The 18,885-nt window shown below is 46.6% G+C and overlaps 1 protein-coding gene across 1 annotated transcript in view; it reads left to right on the top strand.

Annotated features, from left to right (window-relative positions):
• The window catches only part of LOC138498350 (transient receptor potential cation channel subfamily A member 1-like), a 1,354,892-nt gene that overhangs the window by 386,811 nt on the left and 949,196 nt on the right, over window positions 1-18,885 (top strand). Inside the window, exon 7 of the mRNA XM_069622141.1 lies at window positions 7,762-7,852. Within this exon, the coding sequence (XP_069478242.1) occupies window positions 7,762-7,852 (91 nt within the window). The remainder of the gene's footprint in view (window positions 1-7,761; window positions 7,853-18,885) is intronic.

Raw genomic sequence — 18,885 nt, 5'->3', positions numbered from 1 at the left:
CATGACGATCTTTGCCACCTTCTCATGGCGGTACAGGAGTGCCCCACCAGACCTGCTGAGGCATCGGAACCGTGCCTTCAATAGGCCGAATGTCTGGTCTATGACCACACGGGTACGTGTATGTGCACGGTTGAAGTCCTCCTCGTGCTGGTTCTGCGGGTTCCGGACTGGTGTAAGGAGCCACCTCTTCAGGGGATAGCCTGCATCACCTGTATGTAGGCGAGAATGTATGTGTCAGTCATGACGTCTGATCAAGAACTTGATGTGCCACCATGGCTTGCATCCAACTGTTACTTTGGCTCACTTCTACATGCACTAATTGATTCACACAATGCAACCAGTATATGCTCATGGCTCCCATGGCCTGTTTTGCATGCCATCACCCAATGTATGCAGAGGGGTGGAGTGCATTGTGAGTGCCCATCCACTGTGTCCGTTCATGCCGTTTGGTTAGTTGGCCTGGCACATGTCCTGTGATGGCAATGCGCACATCATTGCAACATTGCTGTGGGCCTCATCATGACCCCAGTGAGCAATGCTGATGTAGACAGGGACATTTTGGGGGCCCTGCTGTCTGTGTAATGGTGTGTTGATGTTTCTGTCCGTCATGTGCCTCCTTCGCGGGCAGTTATGGGGGACAGGCCTATCGGTTGATGGTGTTTGGTGACGTGCGTGTAGGTGCTTTTCATTGTTGACACAACCTCATTCACATGGTAGGGCTGCATACATTGGGTATTGGCTTTACTGGTGTTGGGTGGAGTATGGGTTGCTTTAGGGTATCATCTGTCTCCGTTCTCTCTGCTACTCACAGCCAATTGGAATATGCATCATTCCCCCCCCCTTTCAGCCAGGTGGAGTATGCATCATTCCCCCCCTTTCAGCCAGGTGGAGTATGCATTATCCCCCCCCCCCCTTTCAGCCAGGTGGAGTATGCATCATTCCACCCCCTTTCAGCCAGGTGGAGTATGCATCATTCCCCCCCCTTTCAGCCAGGTGGAGTATGCATCACCCCCCCCCCTTTCAGCCAGGTGGAGTATGCATCATTCCCCCCCCCCTTTCAGCCAGGTGGAGTATGCATCATTCCCCCCCCCCTTTCAGCCAGGTGGAGTATGCATCATCCCCCCCCCCCCCTTTCAGCCAGGTGGAGTATGCATCATTCCCCCCCCCTTTCAGCCAGGTGGAGTATGCATCATCCCCCCCCTTTCAGCCAGGTGGAGTATGCATCGGTACGTCATTCACCTACCCACTTCACATTTCCATGGTCATGACATTGGACTCACCGAGTAGCTAGGATCTTGGGCCTGCATGTCGCTCCATGTAGCATGGTATTGTGGAGTTCCTCAGGACCATAGAATCATGGGTTGATCCGGGGAATCGGGCACAACAATGTGTGATGATCTTGTTGGAGTCACAGACCATTTGCACGTTGATTGAGTGGAACTGTTTCCGGTTGCAGTACGGTACCTCCATGGCACGTGGAACCACCAATTCCACATGGGTGCAGTCGATGGCACCAATGCAACCAGGTATGCCGGCTAGTGCATGGAAACCCACTTTGGTGTTTGCAATCTCCTGGGCAGTCCGTGGTAATGAGATGTGGTCGTCTGTGTGCTTGAGGAGGGCATCGAGCACTTGGATGAGTGTTCGTGAGAATAATGGTTGTGAAATGCCATGCAAGTGCCCCACTGTGTGCTGGTAGGTGCCTGTGGCCAGGAAGTGGAGTACAGACAATACCTTCAGTCGGGGTGGGATGGCGGTTGGAGTTTCTATCATGCTGGCGATGTCGTTGTGTGTCATGTCTACGATGGCGGTGATGGTGTCCCGGTCCAAACGGTACAGGGTGTGGATCTGCTCAGCAGTGAGGTTGAATGGATTGGCTCTGATGCGTGGGATTGGGGGCTGCCTGCGTGGTGGCACTGGCTGTGCTGGTGGGGCTTGCTGGGCCTGCCTTGCCCTCCTTCTCCTCCTGCGTCTCCTCTGTGCTGCCTGTTGTTGTTGCTGTTGTAGCACTTGCATTGCTATCAGGTCCTCCAGCCCCAACATTGCTAGTCGTATTGGTATCATTGTGGAGTGTGACTGGGTGTGGGAAGGGGTGGGGTGTGTTCTTTTTGTACTTCCTGAGTCTGTATTGCCTTCACCTGTGCTGTTTCTGTGCACCTGTGGCAGCTGGATTCTATTTACATGGCCATTTACGGTTGGTTCGCGATGGCGTAATTAGCACCATGGCGGTAAGGTACTTAACGGGCTGGGTGATGGCGTTAGGTGCATGCCCGCTTGGGTCGGCATTCGCGTACCTTTCCGCCATGGCGCTAAGTATGGTGTGGGAGGTCGCGTGCGCGAGCCCTTGGCGCAGTTAGCGGCAGCGTTAACTACGATGCCGCTAATGGCATCGTAGTTAACGGTCACGGGTCATGATCGGACCTGGCGGAAAACGATGGCGGTAACCATTTACCGCAATCATTTTTCACTTAGCGCCAGAGTCGCAATGAGGCCCCTTGACTTTCTTTATCAACCTGGCCACTGCTGGGTGTTCTCCTACTGGTGTTCCGTTCACTAGCTTGTGTCCGGCTGAGATGGCTGATCTATAAACACCTATTGTTCTGAAAGCTCTTCCTTGACTGGGCAGGCTCGCTAGAAAATGTATCACTTGCACTATAGGGGCTAAAACGGGAGGAACACCACTCCCCCTTGCACCATAAATCCCTGGCTTGCCAAGCGAAATTATAGCTCCGGACCGTAGATAGGGCCCATGATACTCTGATAAGCTCTGTAGCTTCTTCTGAAAGTCCTGGCAAACATCACCTGCACCTGAAACTTTGCATGCTAATAATGTTAGTGTCTGACCTTGCACTAGAGGGTGCGGAGCACCTCATGAATCTGATAGGAGATCCGCCCTCTGAGGAATCCTCCAGGGTAAATCCGAAGAAAGTTCTGTCAGAACTGGAAACGAAGCTTGCGATTTCCATTCTGGTGTCACTATCAATAACTACGCTTTCTCCCTGCGTATCTTTGCTAGTGCCCTCGCTAGCATCGTGAATGGGGGAAATGCATAATGGACTTGATCCCTCCAGCTGTGTAGAAAGGCATCTGTCCGTAACGCCTCTGCATCCACCTCCAACTGAAGTACTTCGTCAGCTTGGTGTTCATCTTCGAGGCGAATAGATCTGTATGGAATGGACCCCACAGCTGTTGTAACCTTTCAAAGACTGATCTGTGTAGTTTCCAGTCGCTCGATTCTACTAGATAGTAGTTCTGAACTCCCGATAGATTTTCCGCTGTAACTGAGATATCCTTCTCTAGGCAGAAATGCCAGAAGTCTTTTGCTAGCTCTGCTAGCATTTTTGATTTTGTGCCCCCTAGCTTGTTTATGTATCTCACTGCTGAGATGTGGTCCATCCGCAGCAGAATACAGGACTGCACTATGTCTTTGGCAAACGCTTTCACTGCGAAAGAGCCTGGTAGAAACAAGGCAGTTGATATGAAGCTCGAGTTCCTCTTGTGACCATTTTCCTCCTGTCTCTGCTTAGACGCATCTGGCTCCCCAGCCTGACCTGCTGGCTTCTGTCTCTACGATGAGCTCTGAAACCTGTCTGAAGATGGCTCTGCCGTTCCAGACTTCCATATTGTAAAGCCACCAGTGAAGCTCTGTCTTGTTGTCTTCGTTGTCTTCGTCCAACTGTACTAGCTGATGGTATCTCAAACCTTTCTAAGGCTATTAGATTTTTAGCCGCTGGAGAGCTCGATAGTGTAGTGGTACGGGAAAGATTGCTTGGATGGAAGCCGCACGTAGTCCCTCTACTCTGGCTAGATTCCGAAGCAATATAACAGGATTCCTGAGAGCTGCTCTCAGATCCTTTTTATCGCTCTCATCTTGAGAGCTGGTAGCTCCAGAGTCGTCTTCCTCGTATCTATTGTGAAGCCTAAGAATTCTGCTCTCTTGCTCAGCGTTAACGCAGATTTCTCCTTGTTTACGAGCAAGCCTAGCCCTGTTATTATCGCAATTGCCCAGATCACTTGCTTCTTGAGCCTCTCTCTGTCGCTTGCCATGAATAGGATGTCATCTAAATAGATGATCATCCGGATACCATGCTCTCGGAGTGCGGTTGCTAAAGGCCTCATCAGTTTGGTAAAGGCCCACAGGGCTGAGGCTAGGCCGAATGGGAGACTCTTGAACTGCCAAATCTCCCTCCTCCAGGTGAAACTCAAGAAAGGGCGGTACTCTGCTGCTAGGGCTATTGTAAGATATGCATCCTTTAAGTCTAGTTGTGAGCATGTCTCCCAACAGATGGATGCCCTCCATCTTGCAATGTCTGTTCTGTATACTAACCGCTGTACAACTCCTTTAAATGTATTACTGGGCGTACTTTGATTAGCGGTGTACTAAGAACATGTTGCTCAGAAAACAGGTTGTGTGGGGGGGTGCCTTTTCTATAGCGTTCTTCTGCATTAGAGATTGTATCTCCACGTCTAATAGTATGTTCACTGCTCGGGTGCTGTGCATGCGCAGAGGAGGCTTGGGTAGTCTGGGAGTTTTTAGGAATGCTAAATCGAAACCCTGAATGGTTTGCAAGATCCACACGTCGGAAGACAGCTTGCGCAAATTGCTTACAAAAAGTATCATCGTCCCCCGACCCGGGGCCTATATTGCGCTGCACGCTCTCACCTGTGGTACCTCCTTGCTGTATGTAATATCCTCAACCTCTGCAACCTCTATAACCTCGGCCTCTGTTGGGGAAGAACGCATCTTGTTGCCTTGGCTCCCAATATTGTGCTCTCGGGCCTTGGGGCCTTCTGTGTTCGCTGAAACAGCCAGTCGAACGGCCCCTGTGTCGGCCAGCCCTTGCAAAAACTCTCCCATGGAAAACTTTCCTAATAGAGGCCTGCGCTTTCCCCAACACAGTGAAGGTCCCTAAAAATGTGTTCATTTCTTTTACGAAAGCCTCGCCAAAGAGTAAGCCTTGTGCTTCCTCTCCTGACTCATAGGAGGCTAGGTCTCCCAACTTGTTATCGATCTTCGGGAGCATTGTCCTGCGCCTCTCCAATGATAATGCGCAGTTTGCGTTTCCTAGCATACATACTGCTCGCTGAGCCCAGGATGTGCGGGTCGACTGGTTCTCCCGTGTCTTTAGCTCTCTCTCTCTCTGCTAGATCCATAATATTTGCTAGGTCTAGGATCTTGTCTTGCATTATCTCCAAGCTCGATCCACGACTTTCCTGGCATCTTTCCCTGCTTTGGTCACAAACGTGAGCATCTTCGGGTCAAGCTCAGGTGTGTCTGCCACTTTTCCTGCGCGTGCTGGTCTTGGGCATTCCACTCTTAAACGGAATCTGGTCTCTTTCTCTAAGGGTTTGCGCATCTTCTGCTCCATCTATAGTGCCACTCTCGGTGACGGGGCCCAATCGTTAGATATGGGGTGTCTGATAGAGTCAGGTTCAACCATGTCTGACATGTCATCCTCCTCTTGGGGTACCTGGCTTTCGGCTCGCAGATAGGTCTTTTCTGCGTACCTTTGCTCTTATTGTCAATTCTCACATTGTCATTATCCTCTTCCTCGTACTGATCAAACTCTTCTGATGATGAGTGAGTGTCCCCTGTGTTTTTCCACCCCTGGGGTTGGGGGATAGAGGCTGTGCAGGGTTTATTTAGATATGAACGCATTCTTAAGCCTATTAAAGGTGTTAGCCACCTCCTGGGCTTCTTCTTTGTCCCCATCACTGTGCCCAGGGGAGTAGAAGAGGCTTTTCTCTTCTGTGCTGTTTTGCCCCCCTTCTCGCCCTCCTTAAAGGGCTGATCTGTGGAGGTCCACTCATCTGGATCTTCTAGGTCGCCAGCTTTCTTGCCCAACATGCCTTCCAGGACCTGCAGTCTCTCCTGTAGGGGTTTCACTCCTTGGGCCACTGCCTTCACTAAGGAGTCTCCCAATACATTTTTGAAGCTTTGTGAGAGGTCTGCTTCTTCCTCCTCCATGTCCTGCTCACTTTCTTTGCTCCAAACATAATCCCCCATATCACAAGCCATAGTTATCTTCTTGGCAGTGTATTGTAGGCTAGCTTGAAGAAATTGAGGCACTCTCACTTTAAATGTCTGAGCTTAGACACTGTTACGTCCAGTAATGAACAAACTGAACTTTCCACACCCTTTTTATTTTACATAAGTGCAGTCTGCCTTCTAATGCCTACTGGAACGCTGTATTAGCTCTTTTTGTCCCTTTATTGTAATGGCGCTTATGGCGCAGAGAAAAACGGACAGAACGTTTGTTTCGGAATGTTACGATGAGGGAAATGGTTGCGCACCATGCGCTTACTGCGTCATGAATAGTTATTTGGCGTATGAGTGTTGGTCAGCACCGTTATACTGCTGAAACTCGGTGAGGGAGGGCACTTTCAATCTGAAATGCTGACGAAGATGCAGACCGGAGCTCTGAAGCTCACGAGTTCGCTAGCGGGCTTGGTCTGCTTCTTCTAACTGGACACTCTTGCTGACCCTCGCGCTATGAAGCGATGAGGGATGAAACTGCTCTGATGTGCGTAGTATCTTATAAAATCATTGCCCGATATATGTCAATTTGAAATACAGCATATTGATATATAAAACTACATTATGAAAAGCGCTTACTTACATACAAGCTACGGATACATAATTAGTATTGTTAACAGTGTAAATGTTACTTAGCTGTCGGTTGCAGCAAAAAAGAAGAGGAAAGGACCTAGGGAAGCAGGGATTTGTACCTAGGGATGAGCCCTGGTTGGAGAGTGAGACAGAGTCTCAGGACTAGTACACTGCAGAGACTCACAGCACTTGTGGTTTTGTCACTTCTCTCCTTTTTATTTATATTTGTTTTTGTTTTACAGCATCTAGCTGATATTAAAAAAATGGAAAAAAGGAAAAAAGTTTAAGATATGAAAAGCTGTTGGAAGCAGTAAATAAAGAGGTTTTACGCATAATGCTTGCCTCCGGTAAACCACCAATCTGGTTAGGCGCCACTTCTACACATTGCCCTGCTACCACACCCGTCCGGTGGGCTGGGATCAGCAGTGTACAGTATTGCAGAGCTGTATCCGGTGTGCTTTTAAGGTATTTCCTAGTTTGGTAACATTTTTAATCTGGAGAAGCACTTCTTAGCATCACCTGTCTATCGGAAGGATTTTTCTGAAAATAGCACTGATAAAATAAAAAAGGGCAAATACATGCATCCTGTTAGTTTGTTTCTTTATTTATATAGCGCACCAAACCCAGGGGTATCTGGGCGTGTTACAGAGTTGCAAAAAGGTTACATTCAGAACATTGTTGACAGAAAGAGTACCTTCGGATGTCAGAATAGTTTTTGAACCTACATACCGAGAGGGTAAGCATTGGCCTTGATGTAGATACCTTTGAGTGCAATGATTAAAGAGGCATTCTGCCACAATGCCTTTACCATTCAACCTTAGGCTGCCCAGTTACATTAACTTAATGATTCATTTTTGGAAGTCGAACTGGATTCTTACAATTTATTTAAATAAATGTCTATATGTTAAACATGCCTAATTGCTGATAGCTCGTAGAAGGGAGGCACAATGGTAAATGCAATGAACGACGTAATGTGTCTGCTGAAGCCAACAATAAGGCAAAATATGATCCCATATAATGCCAATTACCCTAATATGTGTGATCATGTTTTGGTCTAGATTAATCGTGTTCTCATTTGTTAGAAACCAAACTGACTTAACATTCTGACTTGTTGCTAACATTACATTTTCTTTTTTTTGCTTTTAATATAGGCCTTTATTGCACTGGACCAGTTTCATGTTAGAGATCGTGCGAACAGGAAACAGTACTTCTACATAAACTTGATAGAGCCTGAAAACACAGGTCAGTCCACTCTCTATAACGTTTCTAATCACAAAAACATGTGGGTCGATAAGGCAGACAGGCGTATTAATCCACTTTGTAAATGTATACATGGAATGTCCTAAAAGAAATAATGTGTGTTCATCCTTCTGAAAATTAATTACGATATATTTTAGGTAAAAACAAAATTGTGCATTTAATGTACACAGAGACAATACAGTAACAATTCAGTCACATTTTTGCGTGGAAGTCCCAGAAGTCAAAGGAGAACACAGTACAGTATGGCCATATCATGTAATGACTGTTAGGCAGAATTGCATGCAGTACCCTCTGGGACCACTACACTCAATTAGGACTACAGGTGTTAGTCAAACCAACCTTTGGTATAAGTCTGTACCACACAGTTTTTGGTAGCGAGCTGAGCAGCCAGGCTTATCTCAAGAGTGAATGTGAGCAGTACAAGTAATTACATAGAGGACTTTTAATCACAGTGGTTCATTTAGACACTTATACTCTTCTTGGTATAACACTTATTAATTACACAATCATTTAGAAAACATTTCACTAGAAGGAGACAACTTAATATTATATAACAATACACTTCAATACAAAACTCTAGATTTTGAGACAGTTTGAGCTCCCCTGAAATAGGAGCCAAATGGCCGTTCAGTTAATTAGAAGTGAGCAAAAGGGACAAGGTAAGTAGAATAGATCACATTTACTTGTTAGACTGTGCAAATAGTTTCAGTTCACCAGAAGGGTTCAACTCAAGTCAATAGGCCAGGCCAAAGTCAATGGACTAGTGTTCTGGATAGGAAAGAGCAGTTCTTGTATCAAACGGTAAACACTTTGCAAAAGTTCTCAGAAGTAGTTTAGGCAAAAAAGAATCATATGTCGGGTCACAAGCTGATTAGGCCTGTAAATTGGAAAAGTTTCACAAACTGAGTGGCGTTCTCTCAATCGGGTTGGCACAGTACCTTAGTATGAAGAACAAAATGCAGCTGAAGACGTTGGTTCCTGGCAGGTCCTGCAGATCTCACTGTTCCTGAGCCTCAGTCGTGGGGACAAAAGGGAGGACGTGTGGGGACTCTTGCACTGCACGGGATCGTCGAAAAAGCAAACAAGATGGAGTCACTTCAGTTCCAGTAGCTGATGATTCAAGCACACAAGCTGGTATCCCTCTCCCTGGTTAATCCTAACCAGCCTTGAGAATGGTATCCAGGTGGCTTACGAGTTGATTGGTCCCACCAACTCAAAGGAAGAAGCCGCCCTTAAAGGGGCTTCTCTGTCGAGATGAACTTGGCAATTCGGACCTGCATCGGGGGTTCACCGGGCAAACCAATGGTCCAGGAGTTGCAGCAGCCGTCCTCTTCCAGCTCTTCTTCGGTTCTTTCATTCCAGTAGTCGACTCTGTTTTCCAGTCCAAGAGACAGTTTTCCCCTTTCATTCCAGCCTAGCTGTCACTCACCCAGCAGGGTGGCTGTCCTTGCCGGACAGTCAGCCAGCCAATCACGCCAGAGTGCATTTGGGTCTCCTAGGAGACTAAGCACATGGAGTTTCGGGCACCTCCCACACTTCCTGCCCACCCCAGACACTCATACGCCAGAGGCCGTTTTCAGTCCTGAAGCCTGCCAAAGGCATACGAACAAAGGGACCAAACCTTTCCAAAAAGAAACAGCAAAAAAAGAAGACCGGGACCAGTTTAAACAAAGGGGCTTAAGGCGACATCTTGAAAAACATGGCTCCCGTGATTTTTAGCTACCAGTGTTCGCGGTCGGGAAAAATCATGGTTGTTTGTTGTAAAACCACTGCCACCAGCCTTTTCAATAGGAAAGGGTAGCATTTGATGGCTACATGAGTATATAGACACAGGGGATACTATGTAACCCCTGCAGCACTCCACTCCATTGTTTGATGGTGTGTGCTGGGTCTACGAATTTGGAAAGACTAGTAAAGTCAATTTCACTTTACATTCTCTGGTAAATAGCAGTTTATCCCAGAGAAGGTAGTTAAACCTTTGGGAAGTCTAAAAAGACATCCCTGTGCCACTGCACTGAGGGTGCTGTGTAATACACATGAAAAGATGCCCATGGAGATATCTTGAAACTCCATAATCAAAGAACACAAGTGTAAAACACACATCAAAAATACATGAAAGAGTGGGAAAAAAGGCTCACACTCTTTCTAGGTAAAAACATTAAGTCCTCAAAATCCAGCAAAGTTGCTGGGGGTCTCTAAGGTGAAGGGAATTAGCACATTTATGAGAATTCTCCCTAACAATGACTAAAGAAAACTTCTGAGCTCTGTGTATAACCGAATATTTTGAATGGACATGTGAACGATGGTTGCTCCAAAACCATCAAGGACCACATTGACTCCCTGGCTCCTGTTCTGGCCAACTTCTGCAACCAGTCCTTCGCCACTGGAGTCTTCCCATCCCCCCAAAGCACTCCCTTGTGCACCCTCTTCTTAAGAAACCCTATTCCGACCCTTCCTGCCCTACTAACTGTCGCCCAATCTCCATCACTCCTTTCCTGGGCAAACTCCTGTAAAAGCTGGCCATCTCCCAGCATAATCTTCACACTGAATTCGTTGGTTGCCTTCATTACCATCAGTCTGGCTTCAGAGCTTCCAGAAGCATGGAAACTGCTCTCCTGAACATCTGTGAAGACCTGCTCTCCAAACTCAATTCCAACACCCCCTGTTTCCTCATCTTACTTGATCTCTCCTCTGCCTTGGACACAGTCAACCATGCCACCCTGCTCAACCGTCTCTGTGATAACCTGGGTATCACCGGTCATGCCCTGGCGTGGCTGACTTCTTTCCTCTCTGAGTGACCTTCCAAAGTCCAACTTAGGGCCTTCCTCTACTCTATCTCTATCTGTGGTGTTCCCCAAGGGTCTAACCTCTATGCCTGGCTGTTCAACCAATACCTGCCACTTCTTGCCCACTGCATTGCTGCTCTCTGCCCCACCTTTCAGTGGTTTGCAGATGACACTCAGCTCATTTTCAGGCTACCTTCAGCCACCTCTTCTCCTTCTCTCATCTCTGACTGTCTGTCTGCTATCCAGGAGTGGTGTGCCGCCAATGATCTCTGCCTTAATCCCAGTAAGACTGAGATTCTCCTCGTCGGCAAATACGCTCCCTCCTTTCCTGTCACTCTCTGGCCAGCCTCTCTTGGCCCTCTTCCCGCTCCCACCTGTGAGGCTAAAAACCTCTGAGTCATCTTCAACTCCACACTCTCCTTCTCTCCTCACATCTCCAACGTCTCTAAGAAGTCACACTACCAGCTGCACCTCCTTAGAGGTATTCTTTATTTCCTCTCCTGTCTCCAGGGCTCTGGTTCTCTCTAGGCTGGACTATTGCAACAGCCTCTTTCTAAATCTGCCTGCTTCTACTCTCCGCCCTCTGCAACCCATCCCGAACAGGACTGCAAGACTTGTCCTTGGCCTCAAGCCCAGGGATTGCATCTCTCCAGGACTGAAATCTCTGCACTGGCTCCCAGTGGCTGGGAGGATCAAGTTCAAACCCCACTGAATTGTCCACAAGGTCTTTTGGGGCCTGGAGTCTCAATACCTTCAACTCTCTCTTCCTAAATACCTTCCTTCCCGAGCTCTTTGCTCATCCGCCTCAAACTCCCTCAGGTTCAGTCACTTCTCCAAGCAACGAGTTGGTGGTAGATCTCTTTCTTCAACTGGGACCTCCCACTAGAACAGCTTCCCTGCCTCCCTGAAACTTGAGGAGGACCGTCTCCGGTTCCACAAGCACCTCAAAAACTTCCTCTTTGAATATGCTTTCTCTCCTCCTCTCCCCTGCTGAACCTAAACTGCACGGGTTACCTGGCCACCCTCTGATCTTGGGCCCAGGTCCCCTCCCCCACCAGTTGCACACCGCACTGCCTCCCTGGCAACCCCCGTACTTGGAGACTGTTTTTATGCATCCCTACAGTCCCCTACCAGCACTTGACACCTGATGTCTGCACTTACCCTTGCACTTCCCTCCAGCTGGCCGTACTTTTACTTTGTGGTTTTATTTATTCTATTTATCCCATGTACTGCACTGTCCCCACCTCCTTGCCCCCTGCACTTTTCCCTACCCCCATCCCCTGCACTGTTACGCTCACCTGGCTCCCACAGAGGCGTTGATCGGAACTGGACAGCTGCAGTCTCCACCAATGTGACGCGTAGGGCTGAGGTGACGGACTGGACTGGCCCACCTAGCTTCGTTTGCTTGGCCCGTAGGAATATTCTTCTGCAAATGGGGAAAGGGAATTAACCACCCGTGGAGTTGAGCGTAAATCCCCCCACCCCCGCTGTTCTCCCCACACATCACCTTTGATGTCCCCTCTTATAGTCTCACCTGATGGTTTGAAAAGATGAGCTCTCCATCCTGCATTGAGCGCAGGGGCGCGTTGATAACCAGTTGCTTCACTGGCTCGAAGGAATTGGTGAGTTCCAGAACAATATTGACTCCGAGATTCCCGGCAAGACGCCGTAAGTATAAAGTTCGTAAGAGTTCAAATGCCTGGCTTTCACTCTTGTCCGATTCCTTGCAGGTTGCAGCTTGACCCTAATGAAGAGTTCCTCGTGTCAACTGTTAGTATTCTGGTAAGGATTTGTATTTTCCAACACAGTTCGATAAAATAATGTCAATATGTAACCTGTTGCTTTCTCCCTTATTCAGGCGCTGAGAGAAAGTATGAAGTCTCGGGGAATAATTCCTCCGGCGGTAAGATCAGGTAAGTCTATTGTGGTGAGGAGGGTTCCCCTTGTTAGTCCCTTTGTTTCACCTTAGGGGGCCGAGGTTCGGCGAAGATGCAGTGGAAGCTGCGCCGACCTGTGAAGAGGAATAGTACCCCCAGTGGTAAAATCAGGTAAGTCTATGGGGGGGTAACTAATATTCCTCTGTGTATTCCCTTGGCTCACCTTGCTGTTCTTGTCTTCTCCTTAGGTGCCGGAGTGCGGCGGGAATATGCAGGAGGATGCAGTGGAATGTGAAGATTCTGCGAAGGCCGGTAAATTCAGCGCGGCGCTGCAGCAGGCGAGGCGACGCGCATAAAATAACTTCTTTCTTCCAGCTCGACGGCGCGATGGATCGGGAATTCAGGTAAGGATCAAAGGTATTGCTCTTGTTCTAACCTTTTCTCCTTCTTCCTCCCTTTTTCTAGGAGCTCCAAACTCGAGGCAGAAGGCTGGATGCAGACTTGCAGGCACGGTGAGCGTTACGCTGCTGGATGCAGAATAACGTGAAGCATGTGCTGCTCTGCGGGCATGGTTTAAATAGCCTCCAAAGTAGTCCCAGGTAAGTATTCCTCCCCAGCCCCGCCCGAGTAAAAAAATAGTCCCTAAGTAAAGTAGTCCCTTCCAAGCCTCTTTTGGCTTGGAGCTCTTGCAGCATGGTCTGCATCAGGTCAGTTTGCAGCATGGTCTGCATCAGGTAAGTTTTAATCTATGAGCCTGGCGCCAGGACTGACTCTCCATATGAGCCTGGCACCATAGGCGCCAGGACTGGACCCAAATAGCCACTAGCAGGGGTTGTTGGGCTTGCTTAGGATAACTTGATGCCTGCTTCCGGGGTTGCTGGACTTGGTCTGGGTCCCCGGGGGTAGGCATCATGACATGCACTTGCGTGATCTGAATGACACCTGGCCTAGTACGATTGTTGTCTCTGTCTTGCTCCGTTCCCCCTCGCGCCATGAAACACTTGTGTAAAGTCACGATATAAATGCCATATCATATATCTGGCAAGGCTGTAAAAGCCCTGGCTTTTTTACATTTTATTTATGATAACATTGTGCGAGTAATCCATCTCAGAAAAGGGGATGTGGTTAGAAAGGGTGGTCTGCTAACCAGACCCTCCCTTTCATAAAACTCCATGCCAAAAGCATAGTGCCATGCTGACAGAGCTGCTGCACCTGCACTCCAGTGGCAGCGAGCAGATTCAAAGGTTACATGGGCCCTTTTAACAGCTGAAATTTGACTGAAAGCATCCAATGTGCCTGCAAATATTTGTTCTGCATTTTCTGTCTTTTTTTACAGAGGAGGGCTTTTGTTTTTAGTTGGGGGGAGTTGCGGGTGGAAGGGTGGTGGTAAATCGCCCATTCCTTTTGGACCCAATGGGCCATTGTGGGCGCTATTACTGCTGACGCCAATAGTAATAGCGCTGCAATAATAGTGCCGCAAATGGGCGGAAAGTGTCAAGATTTACCTCCAGCTCAAAGCAACTTTCCGCCCAACCCGTGAAGAGGCTCATACTGTTTTAATAATTATTGGTATATGATAGGTTTAATTAAAATATATATAAAAGCTTGTCAAGACAACAAAGACATAGGTTCTAACAGTCTAAAAAGAAGGAAAAATTAACAATTTCCTAGACATTTGAACTTTAGGAAGACCGCTTAGATGTCCTAAATTGATTTGTCAATCAAGTCACTAAAAAGGACAACTAGATACCATAATAACTGATGCAGTGTCAGGGCAGCCTCTTGGTAGACCGGAATGGCATACCAAGGAAATATTCAGATGAACAGAGCTGCCAGGTAGCAGAAGAACACCCATATGTGTGCAGGTCACAGTGGGTCCTGCTTAGCATTATAGATTACTTTGATTTTGCTTAGAATTACAGCACCTGAGGAGATCCATCAACGTTCCACCTCTTATGAAAAGGAATCAAAGCCGAATGAGTCAGCCATGGCACATGAGACTGTTTTAAACCAAGAGATATTTGTATCATTGAAACTGTAAAATTCTGCAGCAAACCCTATCGTCAACCAGGCAAGGGTTCTTTGGCAAACCAACTGAAATCAACAAAAGACAGCAGTCTGCAAAATCCAGACTGTGGCATTGGCTCGGGCCTCATGCCCTCTGGTCCGCTGCCTCTTCTGCCGCTGCTGCCTGTTGCCCTGAAGGTGGTGTGCAGACTAGCCCAGGGTCCTTGCGGTAGCTGCCGGTTTGGACACAAAAGGATGGCAGTCGAGAGGAGAGGGAGTGTCAGAGACAGAGGGGGCTGAGCCGGCGCCGGTGGGGAGCAATATTGAAATAAAAGGACACTTACCAGGACACTTAACAGCACCCCATGTCTCCAAGATTGAAGCTATTATAGCAATTAGAGAGGCAACTACACCAACTAATGTAGAAGAAATGTGTTCCTGCAGAGATCTGGCAGAGTTCTATAGCAACTTCCCGAAGAATTTATTGTGAAATGAGCCACCTATTGAGGGACTTAACAAGAAAGGACGTAATATATGAAACGATGGAGAAGTGTGAAGGTGCCATCAAAATAACAAAAGAGGAAATCAGGAAATCAGCAAATCACCAAGTATAGATGGAAGCATGATATTTTCTGAATTTAAGACAGGGTGTTACAATCCTTCACTGTCCACATGAGCTTGAGTATTAAACGTGCAGGCAACCTCAAGCACAGAGATAAAGAAGAAATATGTATCTATCTACAGACAAGATATTAAACAATTATATATTTCACTGGCTAGTACAGTTTTCCCCTGCAGAGACCTTTTTGGCCACTCCAGGAGAACCAGGGATCCCATGGGCAGAATGGCAAGACTATTGAAAAAACTTTATTGCTGCAGAAGACAATGTTAATCACAGCAGAACAAAAGTAGCTTTTGCTCCATGCTCTTGGTCTAGAAGGACCAAAGAAATTCAGGAAGTTGCAGCCATTAAGGGCAGAAGGGCTAGGGGACAGAGACATGAACATTTATGACATTTCCATTAATCAATGAGGTAATTACTACTTGCCAAAAGTGAATATAGCAATTCATAGATTTAATTCCTATTCGAGCAAGTAAAGAACGGACAAGGAAGTGGATCACTCTGTCGCTGTATTACACACCCTACCTCTGTCCTGCAATTTTGGAGTGTATATTGGACCAGATTAATTGATCAGAGATCAAATCATAATACACACTGATAATGTGACTGTGCATGAACGGCTTTGGATGTGTGGGGATCCCACCTTCGGGAGACCATTGTAATGGCAAAGAAGGTAGAACCGAGTTATCTTCTAAGCAGTCAGGGAGAGAAATTACATTACCAAAGATGTTGAAACCCAAGCGATCAATGATGTCCATATGACGAGAAGGACTGACACAAGGACATTTAGTGAATTTCTTGAGAAACGTCCCAAAGTTACTAAAAGAAGAAACAGACAGCATCTAAAGACCAAACCTGCACCATCAGTCTGGACGAAAAAAATGCTTCTGTTGTGGACGTTTAGGTCATTATACCAACCCTCAAAATTGTCCTGAGTTGAATCAGAAATGTGCAAATAGTGGAGTAATAGGGCATTTTCATATATTTGACATCGGAAGAAAAGAATAACAACATACCTACAAGACAGTGACAATTCAGATGATCAAGTGAAGAGTATACAAAGCACCACTTCTACTAACATTCTCAAATGCCCAAGTTGTAAGCTGATAATTGAAGGGCATTTGATAGAGATGATTATAAAGAGTTGCTAGCTGTACACAATCATAACTTGCGAGAAGTGGAAGGAGTTACAGTGGAGAGGATGAAGCGCAAATTTGCATAAATCTGACATCAAGAACACTGGAGGGTTTGAAGGCTCATTGATACAAATTCTAGGTTATTTCCTAGGGGGGTTGGAATTCCAACTTTGACTTGCTTCAGTGAATGTTTATGTAGCAAAAAAAGGAAATAATGTAATTAATGGGAAACAGTAAGCAGTGTTAACAATTAAAATTGGATCTCAGAACAGCAGAGCAGGTGTTGGCAATCTTCCCACCCATGAACAGGATAAATACCCTGAAGTATTTCCCAAGGATGTAGATAAACTTACAAGTTGCGCACATAAAATGTGCATAAGACAAGCAGCCAGTCATTTAATTCATAAAATGAGAAGCATTCCTTTAGCAGCCAGGACCAAATTGGAAGAGTCTGCCAAAGGGGTGAGCCCAATAGTTGTTGTGCAAAAGAAAAATGGCAAGTTAACAATTTGCATAGATTTTAGAGACGTGAATCTTTACAGTTGATAAGTTGCCCTTACCTGTGATATCTGAGATATTGAATTGTGTGAGTGGAGCTAATCTATTTTCTACGTTGTATCTATAATCTGCTTATCAACATATTCCCATGACCATTGAAATTCCCATGACCATTGATAGCAGGAACCTCACATCTTTTATCACTCATTTTGGAATGTTCCATTCCTGCAGAAAGCCTTTCAGAGTTGCATCGATGGCAGCGGTTTTTCAAAGCGAGATGCTTCTCCTTAAAAGGAGTACTAGGGTACCAGGATGATATTTTAGTATATGGAAAGAACAGAATAGAGCATAATGATAGCATAGATAAAGTATTACACTACATTGGTAAAGGTGGGCTTACTATTGAATGAAGCAAATGTACATCCAGTGGATCTGAAATTGAGGATTTAGGGCATATGATTAGTGGTGCAGGATGCAGACCCAAAATTGAAGCTATGGAAACACTTTGAGAGACACCAATTAATGTAAGAAATGTTTGTCCATTTTGTGGGCTGGGAGAATGCTATAGCAATTTTGTGAAAATTTTTGCTGGAATTACCCATCCATTGAGGGATTTAACAAAAAAGGGAGTAATGGTTGAATGGAGGTGTGTAAAATATGCCATCAAAATAATAATAAAAGGAAATTTGCAAGTAACCCACTATGGGACGGTTTTTGTTGCATTTACCTTCAATATTGAAAGTGGACCCAAGTAGAAAGGCTTGGGAGCTATTTTGTCACAGGTTGAAGACAAGGAAGAAAGTTGTATATGCCATGCATTCAGGGTCTTTGACTGTGGCAGAATCACTGTATTCAGTGATTTAGAGGAAATTGTTGGCGGTCAATTGGGTTGTGGGATATTTCCAGAAATATGTTTGGGGCAAACCTATAACTATTTGCACTGACTATAAATCCTTGTTGGAGGTGCTGTTAGGGAAAATTCTCATTCTATGGCTAATTTCCCTCACCTAGCGAGTCCCCCAGCAGGTTTGCTGGATTTCTGGAGTTTATTTTTTCCACTTGGTAAGAGTGTGAGCCTTTTTCCCACTCTTACATGTGTTTTGCCATGTGTATTTTTACTGTTTGTGTGATCTTGGGCTCTGGAGCACATCACTCCATGAGACCCACTTTTTGTGTGTGTTACACAGCACCTTCAGTGCAGTGATACAGGGTTGTCCTTTAGACTTCCCACTGACTCCATTTTTCTGGGGCTGACTACTGTCCCCCAGAAACATTAACTTTATATAGTCACTTTAAAGCTACAGACCCAGTACACCCCATCGTATATGGAGTATTGGAAAGGGTTAGTTCCTACCCCTTTTTGTCTGTGCCTCTCTAAGCTTTGTTTTTCTCTTTTAACATTTAGACTTGGCTGGTGGCAGTGGTGTCTACCCTTACTTTTCTACCGCGATTATACTACATAAACGTGGTATTGTTCCAGGCTATTGTGGTAGCCTCAAACGTGAACCCGCTTGCCCAAATACTTTCGCTTTCGGCTCCGGTTGGGTTTAGTCGCCATTTCTTTTTGTTAAAGTCCTTCTTCTGTTTTACTTTGCGCGGCAAACCAGGTTTGCCTTCTTTGTTCACCGTCTTTTGGCAGGCTTCTACAGAGAAGCCCTCTTCTTGGCGACTGGGTGTCTAGGTGGGCTGAATGTAAGGGAAGGGTGTAGTCACCCGCTGTACAGGGTCTCCATGGAGACCCAGGTCGCACTTTGTGTTGATTGGCTGAGGTGGTTGTCCGGGCTGAACAACCCCCCTGCTGTGTGATTGACAGCCAGGCTTTGTGAATGGGGGATTTTCGCATAAAAGGCAGGACTCTTTGGCTGGAAGTCAAGAGTCAGCACTGGAACTGTGAGGAACCGAAGAGAAGCGGAGAAGGAGACGGCTGCTGCAACCCCGAGTCCCGGTGAAGCCCTGCTGCAGTCCTGAGCCATCTACCCTTCAACGACCAGAGAAGATCCAGTCCGGAGTCTTCTTCCCTTGAGCCTGGTGGGGTCAACCAGCTCATCACCGTCAGAGATCCTCTTCGTGGTCGAAATCGCTGCACACT

The sequence above is a fragment of the Ambystoma mexicanum genome, chromosome 5q (genome assembly GCF_040938575.1).
Source record: "Ambystoma mexicanum isolate Mex_15411 chromosome 5q, UKY_AmexF1_1, whole genome shotgun sequence".
NCBI classification, from domain to species: Eukaryota; Metazoa; Chordata; class Amphibia; order Caudata; family Ambystomatidae; genus Ambystoma; species Ambystoma mexicanum.
This window is presented reverse-complemented; position numbering and strand designations above follow the sequence as displayed.